Source organism: Amphimedon queenslandica, unplaced genomic scaffold (genome assembly GCF_000090795.2).
Source record: "Amphimedon queenslandica unplaced genomic scaffold, v1.1 AMPQUscaffold_13499, whole genome shotgun sequence".
Classification (NCBI taxonomy): Eukaryota; Metazoa; Porifera; class Demospongiae; order Haplosclerida; family Niphatidae; genus Amphimedon; species Amphimedon queenslandica.
Window position 1 is genome coordinate 53,269 of NW_003546265.1, and position 23,645 is coordinate 76,913.

Consider the following 23,645-nt stretch of genomic DNA (forward strand, 5'->3'; position numbering starts at 1 on the left):
TAATTAACAATTATTTAATAGACTATCAAGTTATAAAAAGTTATTATTTAAATTTAACCAGTCACATGATGCGTGGGCGTGTCAGCCACGCCCTAGTTGTGGGCGTTGTCCAAAACACAAAAGTTATCCCCTTTTTCAGCTTTTTCTAGATTTAGGAATTCTAAAATATGCCTGTTACTGTTACTAAAAGGTACTCATAAATTGCTTTCAATTTGAAAAAACTCAACCCTTTCCTCTCTCTATGTACCATAGGGAATTGAAAAATGTTAAAACTGGGACTGACATTAACGTACCAAGTTACCAGAAGGCCAGCTCAGCCCGTAACGTGAAAGACTATCATGTTGTCGTCATATCTAAACTCCCTCACTTTAAGCTCCCAGAGCACAGTGAAGAAGACATCGTCCAGTTTATGGTTAGAAATTGTCTCCACATCACAAGCCATACAAAATGGAATTAAATTTATATAATTATTTTATTTGCACAAAGTGTATGAAAATGCTAAAATATTTGTTTTTTCCAGCTGTGAATTTTTCAAATATCATCCTTTTAGAAGTATCCAAACGCCACTGTTTTAATAATGTCACGAATCATGTAGTGATTATTAACATATCTTATTATTCTTCTCTCAGGTTCCAAGAGATTACAATTCGTTTGAGAAACTTCAAAAGGAGCTACTCGAGCAGTTCCCTTCCCTCAAACTCCCCGATCTACCTCGTAAACACATCCTCTTCATGTCCGACGAGGACCTTGAAGACAGACGAGTCTCTTTTGATTGTCTCATGATAATCGTCTCACGAAGTGTTGAACTCACGACTAGCATACCGATGCTAGAGTTCCTGGGTATTGACCTACTCGCTGACAGGAAGTATAAGAAGAGACGGGCAGAGTATTTGGAGTCTAGAGGTCCCAGAACTTCGGGTAAAGGTGGAGTGACAAAGGAGGAGGAGGAGCCTGAAGATTTGTTTAGCGAAAAGAAGAAGACAACTGGCGGAGCTGAGGATAAATTATTTGAGGACAATGACGAGGATTTGTTTACTGATTTTACGAGTGAAAAGAAAACAAATAGATCCACTGAAAGAGGTTCGAATTGAGTGAAGTGAAGGGGAGAAGGAGAGGTAGAAGCTAAAATTTGTTTTATACATAGAAAACTCTCTTTGAGCCATTTTTGACAAATACCCTGTACTATATACTATAAGATTGTAGTACAGGGACTTTATACAGCATTAGAACATGTATATGTATAAGAAAAAATTATAAAAATTAAGAATTCTCTCCTAGTCATTTTTGGCAAAATTTGGCTTGAGACCCTGTACTAAAGGCTGCAAAAGTCGTGGCAGCCATTTTGTTTGAGGGTGAATCCTACTTAGTAACGCTACCACGTTACTAATAGTATAGTGTCTTTGGCCCGATTTTGAAGCAGCTTTAAAAATTCGTAAAAAATCCAAATTTGATTGGAATCAGTTCAAACTTGATATACAACATTAGAACATGTATATGTATAAGAAAAAATTATAAAAATAAAGAATTCTCTCCTAGTCATTTTTGGCGAAATTTGGCTCGAGACCCTGTACTATAGTATAGGGTCTTTGGCCCGATTTCGGAGCATTTTTAAAAATTCGTAAAAAATCCAATTTTGATCGGAATCATTTCAAAATTGACATTTAACATAAGAACGTGTACATGTGTTAGAAAAGAATTATAAAAATGGAGAATTCTCTTGAAACCATTTTTGACAAAATACCCTGGTACATTTAGGACGTAAATTTTTGTTACAACTTTAAGAATGATTATTCCCATTTCTGATACTGTGATTAGACCTGCTTGATGATGAAGCCACCAGCACAACTACTGTAAGAACTGCAAAGATGACGCTCCTCGATGATGATCCTGAGCTGAACATGTCGATACTTAAAACTGGAGAAAACGAGAGAGAAGGGGACAATACCCTCTTCACTGAAATAGAGGATCACTCTGATTTATTAAAGTAATGTGAAGCAATACTCACTGACAATTATTATTATTATTTTGGGAATTAAAATTCGATTATTATTTTTATATTTATTTTCGTCCTTGTCCAGTGTGGGTACTTTGGACGACGTCCTCAAAGTTGCTCACGAGAAACCGAAGAAGAAACCGAAGCCAAAGAGTGTCCAGAAACCTCTTGGAGCGTCACTGTTTGACGATGAGAAGGAAAGAAAAGACGGAGTGGATGCCATGGGAACTGATGACATCAGTAAATACATACAAATGAACGAGCAAGAGGACGACGATGATCTGGAGTTGTTTTAATAATAAATTATTATGATTATTATTATTTTAGGCTAATTCACAATTTTATTCTGTTTTATATTATGAAACTCATGAATGTATACTAAATCTCTTATTATTATTATTATTATTATTATTATTATTATTATTATTATTATATAACACAACACAATAAAATACACTAAGGACTATTATTATTATTATTATTATTATTATTATTATTATTTGTGAGACATTCAGATGCTAGTACCGACAACTATTTGCTTTAAAAACTTGAAACATTTTAATTGATGCCTTCATGGTGATGAAATCTGATATAACTATGTACTTCTTTCTTTTTAGTAATTTTATTTTAATAAATGTTAAAATTAATGAATGAACATGTAACGTATAATAATCATGTTAGTGAATTGGTTAAATAATAAATAATTTATAATAATATAATACAGATGTATAAGATATATATTTCACAGATGCTATCCACCATATGTCTCCATACAAAACACAGATCATAACACCTGGACAAGAGAGCACGCGTGTGTGTGTGTATGACTCAATTTAATTGTTTTATTTTGCACACTTCATAAGAGTAAGATCAATAGTAGTGCCAATAATGATAATGCAAGGGTCAATGATGCTGTTGTACTAGTTGCACCAGAAACAGTAGCTGAAATAAAAGAAATAAAATTAATAGTGACATTATAATATAAACAGCAATATGACATAAATAATAAATTCTACAGAATTATCAACATGATAGTACTAATTATGATCATTAGTTTGATAGAATTAAAATAGTACTTACTACTAACTGATGGTTGCACAGTAGGTGGAGTAGGATTTACATTGATTAGTCCTGTTGATGTTGCTCTAACCTCTGTTGTTTCTATTTCACTAGTACTAGAAGAAGAGGGTTCATGAGTAGGTCCAGTAACAGTCTCAGTACTAGAAGGAGACACTGTGTGAATCCTTGACTGTGAAAAGAAAGGAGTCAGCAACTGAGAGAGGATTGAAGAAGAACTTGAAGTGATTACGACAGAAGAAGAAGAAGACATAGGCATAACAGTAGGGGTAGGAGTCACAGCTGTAAATTAAAAAAAGAGAATTCAAGATTAAATGTAACATAGGAAACTGAACTATAGGAGGAAGTTAATAGTTGGGAAACTGATGTACACATAGTAGTGATTGCATTTTGCATTAATTGTACATTATACACATATCAACAAATATATCAAACGATATAAACATCTTTAAAGCAAATGGAGGAAACATGTTTAATGGAAACAGATAAGCAAGTTTATCTTTACAAAGCATCTTATTTAGAGCTAATAATAATACACACATGATGCAATCATCCAGTATTAACGTAACGTGCATTAACATACTTGTTGAATTGTAGACAAAAACTTGGAATTTATATCCATCGTCACAAGGAGCAGTACTTCCATTATTAGTATATTTAAAAATCAAATAATAAGTCATGTCGATCTCCCAAGCTAAACCCCCAGGCAGTGGAACAGAGTAAATAAATTCACTGACTATCCCAGTACTATTGCCACAATGACCTGTAAGAAAATGATAAGATCATGTAGACATTCACACTGTTGGATCTAGAGGGAGTTTAGGAGACTTTTGGTCTCTCATACTTGGTCTAGCATAGGACTCCCCCATGGGCTATAGACTTACCAATCAATTCTTCTTCATCATTAGAGCAATTGTTATATCCTTCCTGGCTCACTCTATAAAGACCATAATCTAGATCTGGACACACCACTCTAAGCCTTGCTGACAATTCCAAACGAAGTGGACTAAAGGGGACAGAGAGAATATAATGATAAATGGCTGTCGATGGCTGTAGTAAAAATAATATTCGTAGAATGTGTGGGTGCTACAAATCATCTATTATCGGCCATATTGAATTCATTGCAGCGGGCACGCCAAAGAAAATGGGCAGTACCAGCCAGCCCCTCGCGATCGCGCCGCGCCCACAGGATACTAGGATAGGATAAGAAACAAGTTTCATGATTAACAGATTAAGATAAGAAACGAAAATAATATTTATTATTGCTTACTTCTCCTGGTAAAGAGTTAGGTTAGTTGAATTAGCATACAGTATCCCCCCGTGAGCTCCTCGGCCTTGCAAGTAGAATAAGACTGACACCAGAAATAAAGCACTACTCAACCTTCTCACCATTTCTGCTTCCTCAAAGCGAGTTAACTCAGTTAAGCGACACGAGACAGATAAAATTAACTTCCAGTTCCAGTAGTGCTGCTTTTGTAATGGCTTATTCAAATTTGTATACAATGACTTGTAGCCATGACAACACGTAATTTTTACTAACCAGGAGTAATGGTGTATAGTCTACAGCATTTTCTATCAAATAAAATGATGTGAAAAAAGTTTTGAGAGATTAATAGTTGTGAGAGATTAATAGTCTAGCAAAATGACAAAAAACAATGATAATAAGAATTACTGTTACAATAATAATAATAATCATCATCATCATAAATCAGGTTACGACAATGATCTGGAGTCGTTTTAACAATTTATGATTATTATTATTATTTTAGGCTAATTCTCAATTTTATTTTTATATCAACTCATGAATGTGTACTAAATCTCTTATTATTATTACCGGTATTATTTGTGAGACACTCAAGACGCTAACTATTTGCTTTAAAATACTTTAATTAATGCCTCCATGGTTTAAAATCTGATATAACTATGTCATCTTCCTTTCTAATAGTAATAATTATTGTTTTATTTCAATAAATGTTAAAATAAATGAATGTAATGTATAATAATCATGTTAGTGCATTGGTTAAAAAATAAAATGATTCATAATAATAATAATATATATATAATACATAACAAGAATTGGGTAATAAACATAAAATACTATTTCAACACACAGTAAGAGATAGACTTCAAACCACATACACACAGATGTATAAGATATATATTTCACAGATGCTATCCACCATATGTCTCCATACAAAACACAGATCAGAACACCTGGACAAGAGAGCACGTGTGTGTGTATGACTCAATTTAATTGTTCTATTTTACACACTTCATAAGAGTAAGATCAATAATAGTGCCAATAATGATAATGCAAGAGTCAATGATGCTGTTGTACTAGCTGCACCAGAAATAGTAGCTGAAATAAAAGAAGTAAATAGTGACATTATAATATAAACAACAACAACATGAAATTAATAGTAACATTGTAGAAAATTATCGATATAATAGTATAAAAATTATCGATATAATAGTATAATTATGATCATTAGTTTGATAGCATTAAAATAGTACTTACCAGTTGATGGAAATATAGTAGGAGTATGGGTAGGTCTTGTTGACGTTGCTTGAACCTCTGTTGATTTTATTTCAACACTAGAAGTAGAAGAAGATGATTGTTCACGAGTAGGTCTAGTAACAGTCTCAGTACTAGAAGGAGACACTGTGTGAATCCTTGACTGTGAAAGAGAAGGAGTCAGCAACTGAGAGAGGATTGAAGAAGAACTTGAAGAGATTACGACAGAAGAAGAAGAAGAAGAAGAAGAAGAAGACATGGGCATAGCAGTAGGGGTAGGAGTTACAGCTGTAAATTAAAAAAAGAGAATTCAAGATTAAATGCAATGTAGGAAACCGAACTATAGGAGGAAGTTAATAGTAGGAAACTGATGTACGCATAGCAGTGATTGCATTTTGCATTAATTGTATATTAAATGCATATCAACAAATAGAAAACATAAATATCAAACGATAAAAACATCTTGAAAGCAAATAAGGAAACACGTACGCTATCATTTAATGGAAACAGATAAGCAAGTTTATCTTTACAAAGTATCTTATTTAGAGCTAATAATAATACACACATGATGCAATCATCCAGTATTAACGTAACGTGCATTAACATACATGTACTTCTTGGATCGTAGACGAAAACTTTGAATTTATATCCCTCATCACAAGGAGCAGGACTTTCATTAGCAGTGTATTTAAAAATCAAATAATAAGTCATGTCAACCTCCCAAGCTAAACCACCAGACAGTGGGACAGAGTAAATGATTTCACTGAGTATCCCAGTATTACCACAATGACCTGTAAGAAAATGATAATATCACATAGACTTTCACACTGTTGGATCTAGAGGGAGTTTAGAAGACTTTTGGTCTCTCATACTTGGTCTAGCATAGGAGGCTATAGACTTACCAATCAATTGTTGTCCATCATTAGAGCAATTGTTATATCCTTTTTGGCTCACTCTATAAAGACCATAATCTAGATCTGGACACACCACTCTAAGCCTTGCTAAAAATGCCACACGAAATGGACTAAAGGGGACAGAGAGAATATAATGATCAATGTCTGTAGTAAAAATAATATTTCTAGAATGTGTGGGTGTGTGAGTGCTACTACAAATCATCAATCCTTTCAATTCCTTTGATCTAATGACACATAAAACTGATTCCTATCACACGAAATAAGCTGCTGCTATCAATCAGTAATATACATATCAAGAGTATTACTATTACATAAAGGGTTTATCCTTTTACTCTAAAACTATATTATAAATGTTTCTAACAGCAATACTACACTACTTACTACTAACAGTATCAATAAGATATCCTTTCTGACAATGTCCCACTCACAACAGTTGATGCAACAGACTACAGATGCTATACCCTATTTAAGCAACAACTTGAGGTGTCATGACATCATCAGTTCCATTGTGAGACAAGAAGTCCCTATTTGTACTGTTAATCTCATTTACTGTGAAGCTAGTGACTTGTACAAAATTGGTAGCATTTAACATATTTTTTTTGATGAGATGTCTTGAAAAGAAACAAGGGAGACAGAGACAAAGCAAGATGTGTACTAGTATGCTATATCCTCCTTTACTATAAAGTAAATATGTATAGTACAGCCCTTATTCTCTCTCCCTCCATTACTCAACCCAGTGAGCATGTAATCAATAGTTATTGCTATGTCATGCATCACTAATGCGGGAGATCTGATTCATATAATACCAGGAATTGAAGATCAATAGCCCATCATTGCTAATGGAGCGTAGAAATAGTTATCAATACTGTAGCTCTGGTGCTTTCTCCCAAAGCAAACTCTCAATACAATAACTCGGAGGGTTAACATGCCCAAAACATGACAAAGGTCCAAAAAGCATATCAGTTAATGTTACATGTACACCAATTAATGTTACGTGTACATGTACATGTTACACCGGTTGTCATTAAGATTAGAATCAGAAAGTCCAGACAGAGAGTCAGACAGGCAAGGGATGACATATATCGTGTTACAAGACTAGCAGGAGGGCTAGGGGTTAGACTAAAGGCTCAGAAGCATCCTGTCCCTTTTCTTTGTAAAGCCAGTGACTGTCAAAACAGGATCAGAGTGAAGTGGCTTTTGATGCATAGATAAATTAAAATACTGTTCTCAGAAGGCAATAATAACTAAGCATCCCCCACATTATTATTATAAATACTAATGCCAACTAAAGAGAATTGTTAGTTCTGCCATTATGAGTCATTGGCTAAAGAAAGCTTTCAATTCTTTAATGTACAAGCTAGTTCTTGTATGAATAAGGAATTTATAAAGATGAGTGGGAGCTATTAAAGAATGAATCAGTTGTATTGCAATAACAATAAAGTGGGGAAGCTCCACAGTATACATATAAAGTGAAAATGAATTTACACTAAATTGTGCCGAAATGCCATTGCTAGGGTTGTTTGTGTGTGAGAGAGGTGTGATAGAGAAGCAGCATCAATCAATGATGAACATGCCTTGCAATTAATGAATAGAAGTCTGCATGATACCTCAGGCTAATCGTGAGAATCAACAATACACTCTCACAGGTAACAGCAAAGGGAAAGAGGTGTCAGTTTTCAATAGAGGGCCATTATCATTCATAGACTATTACATGACCCATCGTTCCTTCCCAATAGTGAATATCAACACATACACAACCACATCAGATACTTGCACAATATTTAGTTGGTATAAAAGTAAAAAAAGCATTCTATCAAGTAAGGTCAGTTTGCTTTTAGCGAGCAATGATGTGTTTTCTGAGTGTTGATCATATCATACTATAGACTTGTATAGGGTTAGAAACAAAACATTCCATGGTCTATTGCATTTGCTTTCAACAAGACAATGACTGTACTGTTACACAAAGTATTATTAGCAGTGGCGAGTTAATTTATTCTAGGCATAGATATTATAGCGGGGAACAGCTAAGGCAGACTAGGCAGCCCATTGACCCACAAACAAAATGGAGGGAAAGTGCAGCCTGCATGCATAATGGCGGGTACGGTTTGAGCTAGACTAAACACAGGACTAGCCGCCCCCCGCAGGATTTAAGAAAAGAAACAAAGCATTATTATATTGCTTACTTGTCCTGGTAAAGAGTTAGGTTAGTTGAATTAGCATACAGTATACCCCCTTCAGCTCGTACGCCTTGCAAGTATAATAAGACTGACACCAGAAATAAAGCACTACTCGACCTTCTCTCCATTTCTGCTTCCTCAAAGCGAGTTAACTCAGTTAAGCGACACGAGAAACATAAAATTAACTTGCAGTTGCAGCAGTGCTCTTATTTATAATGGCTTATTAACATTAATAATGACTTGTAACCATGACAACATACATGTATCGTATTCTTCATTGTAATTTACCAGGATCTACAGTATTATCTATCAAATAAAATGATGTGAAAAAGTTTTGAGAGATTAATAGTTGTGAGAGATTAATAGTATAGCAAAATGACAAAAAACAATGATAATAAGAATCACAATGATCATAATAATAATAATAATAATAATAATAATAATAATCATAATCATAAATCAGGTTGCCACATAAATGAGAAGGCAGTAAAGAGAGATTTGCACACTAGAAGACATTATAAAATTATCACTAAAAGTCAGAAAGAGCAAAGAGAGAGAGAGAGGGGGGGAAAGGATGAGGAGGAAGCAGAGAGAAGAAGAGAAGAAGAATGAATCAAACTGCACTAATGAAATCATGAGTCTGAAAATGGCCGCTACCATCAGACTAGGTCTACTAATTTGAAAGGAAAGTGTCCTCTTTTGCCGCTTGAAGTCTCGCCCTCCCACATCCCATTATCATTCTTTTTTAGTATTTTGATTATTTCTCCTTTCTAATGAAACAAAGGAACAAAGAGGGAAAATGGAGAGAGAGAGAGAGAAGAAAATAATAAAAGCATGAAGATCAGTTTTGGCAACAAAATCCCTCATTTGTAAATGTTTGCATGTATGACAATAATCACAGAACATCATTCATAAAAAAAACACAAAACAAAATGTACATGTACACCACTGAGGTTACACACGCCCTGTGAGATATCAATAAAAATGTTTAGAGTGGGAGGACAAGGCCGGTCCAGGAACAATATGTGAACCATAAAGTTCCAACATCCATAATGTTAATAGGATTTTGTGGGTCATGCGAAAATGAGTGACACATATCAAGAATTCAAGACATAAATTCAATATCCTTATAGTACAGACGCTTTTAATGTATCCTCATCGTAAAGGAAGCAAGCACAGTCCTTCTCTAATCTTTAGAGTACGTACATATGTTAAAGGACAAATATGGACAATTAAACAGCCTACGGTAAATGTATAGTTCATTATTATACGACATTCTTCAATTCAAGTCACTCTGGAGTAGTGTATTTAGTGATGTGCTGGCTATGACGCTCCACAGAATGCCAGTAGTAGTACAAGTGAAATAGTAACACAATACTACAGCAGTAGTCTCTCTCTCACTGTGCAGGTATGCAATGTATACCATCTATACAGAGTCTTGGAGTCTGTGGAGAGCTTTGGATAAATGCCTGATAGAATTTAGCTGGTCTATGGTCACACACTCTTAGTCTACCTTATCCCATTATAATAATATGAGTAATGGATGTCACATGTACATGTACATGCACAATTGTACTTGTACATCCATTAGTGTTAGAGACAGTAAGTACATCCACTAGTGTTAGAGCCAGTAAAATAATAAATACCTGAAGCCATGAGCATATTATATTTACTGTTGTTTGTAAGGTGTCCGGAGAGAAAGGAAATGAAATGAAAGTAAATCCCCAAACTAGAGATAAGATATTGCTGCGACTATTGTACTATCAGTAATGTAGTGTACATGTACACAACAAGTTTCTATAAGTGTTCTCACATGTATATTATTAAAATAAATAAATAAATAAAATGATGATGCGAAGTAGAATGCAGAAGCACAAATGCTGGTAATCTAATAGTGTCAAGGACAGGCTAATCACATTACGATAAAGAATCTACATAGACTGCACTTTTATTGTACTGAATATAGCTTCACAAAACCAAAACAAAAATTTTAAAATATTTCCCGAAAGGCATTGGCATTTAAAAATTTTAAAAATTCTAGCTACATGTACAGTACGTGTTTGCAACTTTTAATTGTAACAATAGAAGGTACAAGGATTGATTTATTGCTCTTTAAACTGATACAAAGTGCAACATTCAACACTTTAGGATATACTCACATCATGACACATCATAGACTGTACTGTAACCAATGACTTCAGTTGTAGACCAATTGACTAGTATAGGTACAGTATATGTACATGTACAGATAAGGCCGCTGCTGCTGCTGCTACTACTACTGTACATATATGTACATGTATACATATTACACAATGTCCATGTAATTCATGCTCATCACCATTACTAGAATCACTAGTCCTAAAATAAACTCTAAATCTCACATCATTGTGTGATGGAAATTCATGGAATGCTGATAGATTGTGTCACTGTGTCGCTACAAGATAACAACTCCAATTAAAATGCGAAGACACAAAGAACACGAAGAGGAACACACACATGCACATCCATATACAGTACACCCATCCATATGTACATACATTGTATGTTATGTATGTGTACCAGTATAAGTACAAGTACCAGTACAAGTACAAGTACATCTATCTATATAGAGTCTCAGTTATCATCTATCATTGTGACGACCTACATGTACTATAGGTGATATAATTGTTACATATCAGGGTAATGACGGTATATTTCTTTCTTATTATTATGTTTCTCTACCTTGAATGATAAAGCTGTAGGATCATAAGGACAATCTCTATCAGACAATGCCCTAGCTTTAAGTGGCTGCTCTTCCACCTAAAAAGGTAGATAGGAATAATTTTTTTTGTAATATAAAAATATATTTAAGTACAAAACTTACCACTTCAACATAAGGTACAGGAATAGCTCCTTGTCTCCCGTCCTCGTGCTGAGCAAACCACCACTCGTCTTCGTCTTTTCTAATGACAATCATCTTGTCACCTTTGTTGAATTGAAGATCCTCTGGGTCGTTCTAAAAAAGTGGAGCATTCATTAATTATTATAAATTTAACATGCACATCATGTAACGTAGAGGGAAGCACAGTAGACAGTGGAACTACTGATTCGTTTAAGGTCATGAGAATAAAAGAGAAAGTGCAGTTACATGCACATTAGCAGTTTTGCTTGCTAATGAATAGGTCTCGTTGACCTTCTACTCATATGGCCACTTCCTCCTTTATCTTACTATGGATCATTTGTCCAATAATTTACGACTTCTTAGCTTATCTCTCCCCCACCTACACATGCAAAGAGGGAATTCACCAAAGAGCTAGAGAATGTTCTACATTTTCATAGTTCCTGCATTTTCATAGTAGCCACTATGGATCATTTACAAGCACCACTTTCAATAGCTTGCCCTTTTAATCTTGCAGTTCACCTTTCAGTCATTAAATCTTCTTCATAATGATACTTAAGCATCAACATACATGTACATGTACATGTACATATAAATAATTCATTTTATGTACACATAAATGCATATACATTTAATATATACATGATGCAATGGCTTACTGATCTAAATTCGAATTTCCCTCGGACTACAAGTCTACCCACTACTTGTTCCGGAGGTGGTAGTACCCCAGGGTGTACTGGTCCTGTCATTGGTGAAGCCGCAATGGGAGGGTGAGACTGAGGGGGAGGGTAGGATCGACCAGGAGGAGGTACCTCAAATAAAACAACAACACGAATAAATAATATACTACATGTACACATAAACTTGTAATGCTGGCTTTTAAAATCGTAAAGTTATAATTATTGTTTGTTGTGTGTACATGTACATGCTAATGAAACAATGTACAGTATATTCCAAGAAAAATATATACAAATAAAAAAACTTCCTACATCCAATTAGCACACATAGGTAGGAAGGAAAGGATTGTAATGTACTTTCCCATAGTTCACATTAGCTTGCAGTAATTAATAGTTACAACACTCTGTCACTGAGGCTGTGTTTTTAGCTACATGAACAGGTTATAATTATATACCGTGCTATTGGATTAGGCTATGAAAAATTGAATATTTAGTTTTTATATGATTAAAAGGAAAGAAGAGTAATGACAGATGTCCATGTCTTTAGCAAAATAATTCACATAAGTGTTATAATTCATGTAAGTGTTATAAAGATGTGTACATGTACATGTATGTCAGCATGTGAAGCTTTAGTTTCTTCACATTAGTAAGTGTCTTCAATAACAATAATAATTCTTGTGTATTTTCTTGTAAAATTTATGTCACTCATATTCTCTCCCCTCCCCTCTCTCTCCCTCTCTCTTTTCCCTCTCTCTCTCCCCCCTCTCTCTTTTCCCTCTCTCTCTCTCTCTTCCCTTACTGCTTCTGTGAGTGTTGTGGTGTCCAAGAAGTGCATCTTATAAAACTCTATGACTGAAAAGAGATCCTGAAACGACTGATCGCCGATCAAGTAGAGGGGACCTCTCCTTGATATAATGTAGTGACTGACTTTGTTATTCTCACTAGTACAATAAAGGAGGAAAAAGACTAACATATATTATGCACATTTTATCGTCTATTTCTTCTCTATTAAAATTCTCTTATGCATTAATTTTAATAGATGTGCTGTGATAAATTCTGCCAATTCTTGTTTTAATACAACTGCATGCAACCAGTTTTCATAGAGAGAGAGCAATAAATAGTGTCAATACTATGACCCTGTTCATCACTATGTCAGTAACAATCATATAGTATCATTGTCATACATGCAAGGCACACTCCCACACTCTACGGTCGCATACTAATAATACAACATAGCAACATGTACTTCAAAGTAATCCATTAAAGATACATAAGAGATATTAATTCTGACAACAAACACAAATTTGAACACACACAACACATGTATACATAATGTAACAACTCTGTCTGTCTGTCTCTCTGTCTCTCTCCCCCTCCCTCCCTCTCTCTCTCTCTCCTACAATATTTCCAATTAACTAAATTCTTCTTCGTCACACTTCACTCGATTGGTCTCCCAATGACCAAATATGGTATTCATGAGCCATCGTGACGTTAATTTTCATGTATTTTGATAACGAGGACCTTTACGACCGGCTCATGCGACCAGAAACAAAACACAATCAACACTTCACATTTTAAGCTACTTAACTCGAATTTATGACACTTGAGAGAATACTACACAAATAAACACTACAGCACACAAGTACGTGTACATGCACACACATACACATGTTGGTGAGCCCATTCTTCCTTTGTAAAGTAACTCTACCACTCTAACTAATAGTGGCTATGGTAGTTATAACCCCCCATGTATAAAGGGTGTTTTATACAAATACATGTACACATGTATTATGCCAGTTTTTGATAAAAGCATGTACATTGTACATGTGCAGATGTGAAAGCCATTTTTTCTAGGAAATGTCTTCAAAAATTAGTACTTAGTTGTGATATATGCCTTTTTGTTTAAATCAAGTTTGAGCTTCAATGCTGACAGCAAATGGGCAATAAAAACATTGACTCAGACATCAATAGCATTTCTGTCATGTAGGTAATGATTATAACAACATACTCCATTGGTTCAGTACATTAAGAGATGTACATGAGCAGAGAGTGTGGAATGAACAACGAAGGAAGAGAGTCTCCGGTGGTAGACTATTGTACATATCATAACTACCTCATTCATACCAGTCCTTTCATCTTAGAACAATGTCTCCTTCCCTTATTAAAAGCAAGCAGTTTCCCTCTCCTCCCTCCTCTCTCCCCTTTCTATATGTCTTAGCAACTGTACAGGTATGTCACTGCCTCACCCACTGGTCCATATACTTGGAAACTTCAAAGACAACTATTCATAAACGTGTCACCAATCGCCCCCCTCATTCACTCTTACTATGAGTCTGTCAGTTACTAAATGTATCTAGTTTCTGGTACAATGCTGGATATGAGCACATGAGTGATATCAACTATCACAAAAGAGAGAGCTGAGCTGCAACATAAATAATAGCTACACAATGTACATGTACATGTATAATTGTACTCGTGTTGAAAGAAGGAGGCAAAATTTTATTAACAGCTTCCTGATATTAAACCATCAAATTTTAACACTATTAAAATAACAGACTTAATTAATTATAATTAATAAATTGTGTGTGGGTGTGCTTCAATGAATAATTAATGAGTTGTAGATATTATTATTATTATTATTATTCTTACCTTACTGATAATACATAGTCTCCAAGACAAGTAGCACTGTCTCTTACTAGGAAGGATCCAGGCCTCTTGCTTATCAGGAGTGACTCACACGTGGGTCTATCAACCCTACCATGATACCAACTAGGAGGAAGAGAGAGAGAGGGAGAGAGAGAGAGGGGGAAAGAGACATTAATTCTGTAGTAAATAGTTGTTGTAAAAATTCAATTATTTAGTCATGATTTATAAACAAATGCTAAATTAACATCCGTAGTAAAATACTTCAAATATTTCTCCTATTGATTTCTGATGAAACTAAAAACCCTGACCTATGATTTCATATGCATGTTCTTATGTTGCATGGAGAATTTGATCTACTCCTGATGAAATAGGAATTTTTAAAGTTGCTCCAAAATTAAGCCAAATCCATTGAAGCCATTGGTTAAGTTCCCATAGCGCAGGGTAGTCAAAAATTGTCCATACACAGTTCTTCATTTTAATAATTTTTTCTTATAAATATACAAATGTACATGTTCTTATCTTATATATCGGAGAGAGTTTATCATTTTCATAATTTTTCCTGATTCATATACATGTAGATGTTCTAATGTTGTGTGGAAAGTTTGAGCTGATTCTGGTCAATTTTTTATGAATTTTTAAAATTGCTCCAAAATCAGGCCAAAGTCCCATTGTACTACTCAAGCCAAATTTCACCAAAATTGACAAGGAGAGAATTCCCCATTTTTATAATTTTTTACTGATACATATACATGTTCTTATGCTGTGTGAAAATGTAAACAAATTCGAATCAAAATTGGATTTTAAAAAATTTTTTAAAAGTTGACGAGCACATGTTAAGACAATAAAAGTACCCAAAATAAAGACGCTATCAATAAAAGGAGACTGCCATTAAAGCAGTGAGTCAAATCATTATTAAACAAAGAGACACAACTAGTACTAGCTATAGACAATACAACAATAGCTCAATTGTAATAAAGAAATAAAAATATAATGGTATGTCATTACAGAGGGAGGAATAGGAGGACAGGTAATGTTGATACATTGGAATGATATGCTGCATTTATTGCCTCATGAAAGAGAAATGAGAAACAAAATACATTAAAAGTGTCACAGAAATAACACGACATTAATCTTAAAATAGTTTTCAAAATAATAATACGCCACGGTGCTATTTTAAAACCATATTTATATTAGTGTCTTGGTATGCATATAATTTATTATAAAATAATAATTTTTATGAAGTTCATACTAATTAATTGTTACTATTTTTGGTGTTTGTATTTTATCAGTACATTATTGTTAATAATAATAATAATAATAATAATAATAATAATAATAAAATTAATGCAAGATGCAACATGTATGTACATGTACATCAGATCTTACATTGTACTTTTTAATTCTGGTAATGCCATATCTCTGGAATGAAGGAGGAGGAGGATAATAAACACAGACACAACCACACGCCTATAAATTAATAGAGAAAATAACCACATTAATAATAATAATGATAATAATAATAATAATAATAATAATAATAATAATAATAATAATAATAATAAAAGAATGTAAAATATTAAGGAGCTCCGCCCTTTCCCCACACCCTGATACACATGTACAAACAAACAAACAAACAGAGCTACTCCACCAGCTAGAGCTTCACCAAATTAAAAGAAAAAGTGCACTATAAGACATGGAGGTACTGTAGTTCAGTAGGTACAGGTACATATAAAGGGATAAAGCACTAAATGAATAAGGTAATATTTAATATCATAGTACCCTCACTACCCTGTACATACTATAAGGTGGATCAGTATGTATACAACAATTGTAATACTTAATATAATAGTACCCTGTACATACTATAAGGTGGATCAATACATGTACATGTATACAACAATTGTAATACAGTGTACTTAATATGGTAGTACCCTGTACATACAGTAGGTGTGCTATAAGATGGATCAATACAACTGTGTACAGATGTTTTCCCAAGAGAGAGGAAGAGAGGGAGAAGCTCCAATGGACACAAAAATATCAACATTATTGACATATTGTACACAGTGGCCATTTAGGCAAAGAAAAACAACATTTTAAATGAAACCCGGCCACAGCTGCTTGAAAGTGCCGCAAAATGAAAATACACATTATAAATCAAAAATACACACGAGTGAAAGGCAAACGATTAGTATCTAAAGCAAAAACTACATACTGTATAAGAACGTTATTGTAAACGACAAGAAACAAAATATAATTATTAATTATTTATTCACACAACACACAAATAAATAAGATAATTAGATTATAGTATACTTAACTTACTATAGCATCTGCTACAACAACATGTACATGCATGCATGTGATGCAAATATCTAAATTATACATGTACATGTTCATAAACTACATTATTATGTACTCTTAGCTGTAAATTATTACAGAGAGAGAGGGGGGGGGAGAGAAGGGGAGAGAGAGAGGGGGGAGGAAATTGAAAGAGTGTAGAGTGCAGAAGGGATATGAGAAGAGTGACAAATGATACAGTCCTGGAGTTCATGTATTGGTATCAATGTTGATGGAATGAATTACACAATTAGTATACAGTTTCAGTTCTCATTCAAGAGAGTTCAAGTGATTTTAAATGTTAACCTACATCAAGAGTTGTGTCAAGAAAAACCTCTACTTAATGCTTTTATTATTATTATTATTATCATTATCATGCACGATGCAGGGGACAAAAGAGAGACAAAAAGGGAAAGCCCATAGGGAAAGAAAAATAGAAATGAAAACTAGTATTATTATTATTATTATTATTATTATTATTATTATTATTATTATTATTATTATTATTATTATTATTATTGCTATTATTTACTAATAATTAGTTAATGATGTGTCTTGTACTATAAGTGTTCTCACTCTGTCATTAGTGACTATAGTGTCAAGATGATGTCACTATGCCCTATACAGCTGATTTGTAGGACAGTACTTAATTATTGCCATACTCAAAAAATGGAACACAAACACTAACTAGTACAGTTTAACTCACTTTCCTAATTACTGTACATTGCATCTCTACATTGCTTCCACAGTAAAAACTTTCTATTGTCCCGGTCCAAGATAATCATTTTTGAGAGGTGGATTGTAAACAGAAAGAGAGTCCCAATGTCTAGTGATGTATTGTGTACTTCGCCCTCCACCTACCTCTTTGAACAAGGACCTCCTGGAGCATTTCATAATCATTGTTCCTATCTAAACCAGCACCACCTGAGACTTGTAATCATTTATCAAGAGGTGTGTTAATTAGGGCGAGTAGTAGGGTATTCTGAAGAAAAAAGGCTAAAAAAGAAATTTCCACCATCTTAAAGTGCCAGACAAGAAGAAAATCATTATATACGACCTCCATAAGACGAATACTAACTTTATACATTAATTAAGTTCTGCCAGACTCTTAATGTAGTAGACCTGTCTAAACTAAAGGAGGGGCTGTGAGTAGAAGGCACTATAATGTGTAGTGCAATTGATAAAAGTGTGTTGTGATGGCTATCAACTGGTGTTACCATGAAGAGAGACCAATGGATACTCTCAGTAGACAATGGAGACATAACAGTAAGTGGGTTACTTGTAGGACACACACACACACACACACACACACACACACATTAATGCTAAACATTGATTGCAATGAATTCTGTACATGATGTGCATTGTTAGATAGAGAAATAAAGTTCTAAACTATGAATGGGAGAGTTACAAAGATCTAGGCTAAACATGAGAGACCAAAAGCTGAGGGAACTTTTAGGAGGCCTAGAACAAATGGAGACCTAAGCAGTATTACATGTACATGTACATACATGCATCTATAGTAGAGGTGTCTTTATCTTATTAAAATAATTAATGTTCCATTCTATTGTATGGAGGCATTATTATGGTGTGAATATATCAGTTATAGTCTTAGAGATAAAGTCATGAATGATGTATGTTCACAAGCAAAAGCAAATCTGTTTCAAATAGAGGAATGTGTGTCTTTTGTGTCCCAACCTTTGTCCATTGTTTTAGATCATTTTAAATAAAACGAATCAATTATAATATTCACAGCAAGCTTATTAACACAAATAAACTACACTGTACATGTGCTGTATTGGAGAATAAACTATTATTATTATTATTACTAAAGTCATAGGTGACTTGTATCTTTTAACAGGAACTAAATAATTGAGTGTTATTAAACTCTATTTCCCATTTTATTGTTTCATTAACACAATACATACAGTCAATATGTGCCATGTATAATATCATTAACTGGTTTTTATCAATTTCCAGATCAACAACAAGAGAGTTGGATTATTTATCAGTACATACCATCATCCTTAAATACACATTCACCTCATACTTCAAAATATATACAATAATAATAATAATAATGGCAAATGAAACTATAATGATAACACACTATACATGTGTATATATAGCCAGATTAGCCACAGGGTTGGAGTCAATAGTAAAGGTACTCAACTCATCAAAAGCTTTTAAAATTGCTCACTTCAAATGAAAGACTGGCTAAGGACGGCCCTTCACTCTCTCGTTTTCTTCCTCAGAAACTTTCCTGTCCCTCCTTGTTGATCCTCGTCTCCCTCTTTGATTTTACGAAATACTTTATTTTAGGAGATACGGTGATCGCTTAATTAGATAATTTAGTTATTTACGGTATTTTTAAAGAGTATTTAGGGTATTCGGTAAATTAGAAATAATAATATTGAAAACTGGATTTGTCACATTAATTGTCACTCCAGTTCAGATTATATTTCTCTCTGTTTGCAACTGCCTATATTGTAAGTGTTTTCATCATCATCATCATTATTATTGTTTGTCTTATTATCCATTTATAAGGTCATTGTCATGGCTTCTCTTGTTGAGAAGGAAGCAATCCCACAAGAGGTGAGTTGCATGGACATGTTTTATGATCAACTTGATATTAATATTGATATTGATTTATTTGATATGGGTCTGATGGTTTGATTACTAATACCGCACGCTATTAGGAACATAATGGTAAGCAAGAGACAGAGGATGGTAAGGGATCCGATGATGAAGATGCTCCTCCTACTTCTTCCTCGTCTACTGGAGCCAAGAAAAAAAGAAAGAGAAAGAAGAAGACAGGGACACCAGCAACTACTGATACTACAGCACCTGCTGATGCTCCTGTTAATGGTATCACTGAGACTCAAGATGACGCTACCACATCTACTGGTACGATATCTAATATTAATATTATTATTATTGATCCCAGTAATACAATGGGTATACATGTTAATATGGGCGTACTGCTTTTCTGCATTGTGGCTAAATTACAACACGTGGGCAGGTGTTTTAACTGGTTATAAGTTTGTGATTTGTTTTAGGACTCATGCTAAATGCTCTCATTCTATATTTAGAAATATATTCTATTTTAAGCATCAGATGTATCAAAAAGTAGTTGATTTATCGTCTCTTTAAACAGTAGAAGCTTCTCCTCCTCTTGAAGATACAGTGACTGATAAAGATGGTGAGTCTACTCCTTCAGCTTCTGGTGAAGCAAAGAAGAGGAAGAGAAAGAAAAAGACAGCAGCTGCTTCTTCTAATGATGCTGGGGCACCTGTTACTAATCCTACCAGTAAGTACAGTCTACATTATGTGCCGTATCTACTTAGTGGTAGAAAGTTGCATGTACATGTACATTAATTTTTCTGTCATGCTTTTAAAAACTTGACCAATTTTATATAATTTTGATGCCCTAACTCAATATTAATTTGTAATGTTAGTCAATGCATGAATGTCTACATGTAGGATACTACTATGTGTACATTTATGTATCAAAAATACAATAATAGCAGCTCTTTATTTCCAGACATGCTCCTGTTGTATGATGGATCTTATCGTGAGCCAACTGCACCTGCTCCTCGTAAGAAGCAGACCAATCCTCCCTCCATTTCTATATCAGAGCTTTACACTGACGAGACTTACCCAAAAGGCATGGAAATGTCTTATACTGTAAGTGAATTAGCTATATGTACATGTACAATAACAAGATCATAATTATTGTGAGGATTGTGCATATGTATGTACATGTACATGTACATGTAGGATGACAGTACTGCAGCTCAGAGGTTTACAACAGAGGAGAAGAAAGCATTGGATAGAGCACAGTCTGATGTCTATTCTGAAATAAGGAGAGCTGCTGAGGCCCACAGGTATTGCATGATTAATGCATTAATTCTTTTTATGCAATCACGTGGCATTACACTGATCTGTGTCTGTTCTTTCTATCATAGACAGACTAGGAAGTACATGCAGAAGTACATAAAACCAGGCATGAAGATGATTGATATTTGCGAGCACTTGGAAGAAACATCAAGGAAACTAATTGGAGAGAAAGGACTAGAAGCCGGTAATGTGAAGCTTTTAATAGAAGTAGTAGTAATAATGATAATAATCTGTATACATGTAATTGTAGGCTTGGCATTTCCAACTGGGTGCTCACTGAATCACTGTGCTGCCCACTACACTCCTAATGGAGGGGACAATACTGTACTGGGCTATGATGATGTGTGCAAGATTGACTTTGGAACACACGTATGTTGCAAAAAATAGCACAGTTGATATACAGTACAATCGGCAAGGTATAAGAATAACAGTGCTTGTGGGAACTTAGTATATCTTTTGACCTAATTTTTGAGTAACTTTAAAAATTCATAAAAAAGCAAATTTTGATCGGAATCAGCTCAAAATTGAAATACAAACTACAAACATGTATATGTATCAGGTAAAATTATAAAAATGAAGAATTCTCATCGAGCCATTTGTGGCGAAATTTGGCCGATGACCCAAGGCTATAGCCTTGGGTCTTTTGCCTGATTTTTGAGTAACTTTAAAAATTCATAAAAAAGCAAATTTTGATCGGAATCAGCTCAAAATTGAAATACAAACTACAAACATGTATATGTATCAGAAAGAATTATAAAAATGAAGAATTCTCACCGAGCCATTTTTGGCGAAATTTGGCCAATGACCAAAGCCTGATTTTTAAGCAACTGTAAAAATTTATACGATCTTTGGATTTATTTCACACTTTGCTGATACATGTAACAAGATAGGGGGAGGAGTGTAGCTGTGAGAAAATGTCGGATTTTTTTTGTTATTTTTAGGTCAATGGGCGTATCATTGATTGTGCATTTACTGTTGCTTTTAATCCGAAATACGAGCCACTTCTGACTGCAGTTAAAGATGCAACCAATACCGGTATGTAAGGGACACTTATAATTGAATATACACCTACACATACTAATAGCAACAATGCTACTGTGTTTATATATATATGTATGTCTAGGTATTAAAGCAGCAGGTATAGATGTGAGACTGTGCGACGTGGGGGAAGCCATACAGGAAGTAATGGAGTCTTATGAGGTTGAGCTGGAAGGGAAAACTTACCGAGTGAAGTCAATAAGAAACCTGAATGGTGAGGGAGAGAGACTGTGTTGAAGCATTAAGAATGTGTTTATTTTTATTCCAGGTCACTCAATTGCCCCTTATAGGATCCATGCTGGAAAAACAGTACCCATAGTAAGAGGTGATTAACAACAACAGCAAGCATTGTGAAATATCAGTAATTTCTCTCTCCTTCTCCCTCATAGGCGGTGAAGCAACTAAAATGGAAGAGGGTGAGTTCTTTGCCATTGAGACCTTTGGTTCTACTGGCCGAGGGCAGGTCCATGATGACATGGACTGCTCTCACTACATGAAAAACTTTGATATCGGCCATGTTCCTCTCCGGATGGCAAGCGCCAAGCAGCTCCTCAACGTCATCAATCAGAACTTTTCTACGCTCGCTTTTTGTCGCAGGTGGTTGGATAGGTTGGGCCAGAGCCGATATTTAATGGCGCTAAAGAATCTTTGTGATTCCGGCATAGTTGACCCTTATCCTCCATTGTGTGACGTGAGGGGGTCCTATACAGCTCAGTATGAGCACACTATATTACTGAGGCCAACTTGTAAGGAGGTCATCAGCAAAGGGGATGACTATTGATCATCTATTATAATTATTATTTATATCATTTGATAATTATTGTCCTTGTAATATAATTAGCGCTATTTTGTTGTCATGCAGAAAGTCACAATTTATCTTTAAATATAGCCCTTAGAGGGTGGTCTACTAATCAAAGTAAAACTGCTTTTATGTCAAGTTGTTAAAAGATCTTTCTAAAAATAAACTGATGATAAAAGCTATTGTTGCAAAACTAAGTGTTAAATGTACACATGTGACAAGTTCAATGACAATTTTGTGATTGATCACTACAAAAACTGTTTGCTACAAAACTAAAGGTGTTACAAAAGAGTATTAAGTCCTTGAATAAAAACAGCAAATAATCATTAGTCCTCTTCTATGGACATTTCTATATGAAATAATAATTATTATGATAATTATTGAAATTATTTTACTGACCATTCCTGCACTCAATATGCACTGGACTGCCTTGAGAACAAGTTTCTTCATCATCAAAGTCACAATCAGAGAGATGACTCTCTGTCCCATCACACTTCAACTCTGATAAAACTATCTTATTGCTATCAACTGTGTCAAAGTATGCTGCATTGCTTTTAGTATAGGCTCGCTTAGCATAAGAGTAGCCCATCATACGACAAGCTACAGTAGCTTCATGATATCCAAACTTGTGACTGCAGACAGAGCCCCATTCTCCATCATGGTACACCTCCAGACGTCCACTGTCACCATTACC

General features: G+C 34.5%; 5 protein-coding genes and 1 long non-coding RNA gene across 7 annotated transcripts; 2 read left to right on the forward strand and 4 right to left on the reverse strand.

The window, feature by feature from the left end:
- Positions 1-103: 103 nt before the first annotated feature.
- On the forward strand, positions 104-2,555 carry LOC105316760 (HCLS1-binding protein 3-like). The gene is made up of 5 exons (XM_011411918.2): positions 104-190; positions 253-412; positions 630-1,080; positions 1,816-1,984; positions 2,079-2,555. Exons 1-5 carry the CDS (start codon positions 168-170, stop codon positions 2,287-2,289), a joined length of 1,014 nt encoding a protein of 337 aa, XP_011410220.1. The 5' UTR covers positions 104-167; the 3' UTR covers positions 2,290-2,555.
- On the reverse strand, positions 2,333-4,582 carry LOC109580270 (cell wall integrity and stress response component 4-like). Its single transcript, XM_019993276.1, has 5 exons — positions 4,341-4,582; positions 3,955-4,076; positions 3,654-3,833; positions 3,074-3,352; positions 2,333-2,935 (listed from the first exon to the last, which is right to left on the reverse strand). The coding sequence occupies exons 1-5, from the start codon at positions 4,460-4,462 to the stop codon at positions 2,850-2,852; spliced, it is 789 nt and encodes a 262-aa protein (XP_019848835.1). The 5' UTR covers positions 4,463-4,582; the 3' UTR covers positions 2,333-2,849.
- Positions 4,583-5,203: 621 nt separating this feature from the next.
- On the reverse strand, positions 5,204-8,869 carry LOC109580269 (cell wall integrity and stress response component 1). The gene is made up of 5 exons (XM_019993275.1): positions 8,683-8,869; positions 6,488-6,609; positions 6,194-6,376; positions 5,589-5,873; positions 5,204-5,429 (listed from the first exon to the last, which is right to left on the reverse strand). The coding sequence occupies exons 1-5, from the start codon at positions 8,802-8,804 to the stop codon at positions 5,344-5,346; spliced, it is 798 nt and encodes a 265-aa protein (XP_019848834.1). The 5' UTR covers positions 8,805-8,869; the 3' UTR covers positions 5,204-5,343.
- Positions 8,870-8,963: 94 nt separating this feature from the next.
- On the reverse strand, positions 8,964-19,521 carry LOC100636612 (crk-like protein). The gene is made up of 8 exons (XM_003384170.3): positions 19,415-19,521; positions 16,264-16,344; positions 14,881-15,000; positions 13,031-13,172; positions 12,214-12,366; positions 11,540-11,671; positions 11,398-11,475; positions 8,964-9,446 (listed from the first exon to the last, which is right to left on the reverse strand). Exons 2-8 carry the CDS (start codon positions 16,290-16,292, stop codon positions 9,336-9,338), a joined length of 765 nt encoding a protein of 254 aa, XP_003384218.1. The 5' UTR covers positions 16,293-16,344; positions 19,415-19,521; the 3' UTR covers positions 8,964-9,335.
- A 93-nt stretch (positions 19,522-19,614) lies between these two features.
- LOC100638888 (methionine aminopeptidase 2-like) lies at positions 19,615-23,036 on the forward strand. Of its 2 annotated transcripts, none has more exons than XM_019993277.1 (12): positions 19,615-19,703; positions 19,762-19,809; positions 19,914-20,121; positions 20,372-20,524; positions 20,759-20,901; positions 20,995-21,101; positions 21,183-21,298; positions 21,365-21,483; positions 22,056-22,149; positions 22,238-22,366; positions 22,421-22,477; positions 22,542-23,036. In XM_019993277.1, the coding sequence occupies exons 2-12, from the start codon at positions 19,771-19,773 to the stop codon at positions 22,931-22,933; spliced, it is 1,557 nt and encodes a 518-aa protein (XP_019848836.1). In that variant the 5' UTR covers positions 19,615-19,703; positions 19,762-19,770; the 3' UTR covers positions 22,934-23,036. The 2 variants fall into 2 exon arrangements, with proteins under 2 accessions (XP_019848836.1, XP_019848837.1); XM_019993278.1 differs by having other exon boundaries at positions 20,375-20,524.
- A 67-nt stretch (positions 23,037-23,103) lies between these two features.
- LOC109580271 (uncharacterized) lies at positions 23,104-23,639 on the reverse strand. The gene is made up of 2 exons (XR_002184153.1): positions 23,351-23,639; positions 23,104-23,300 (listed from the first exon to the last, which is right to left on the reverse strand). It is a non-coding gene; the product is annotated as an uncharacterized LOC109580271 (long non-coding RNA).
- Positions 23,640-23,645: the final 6 nt, after the last annotated feature.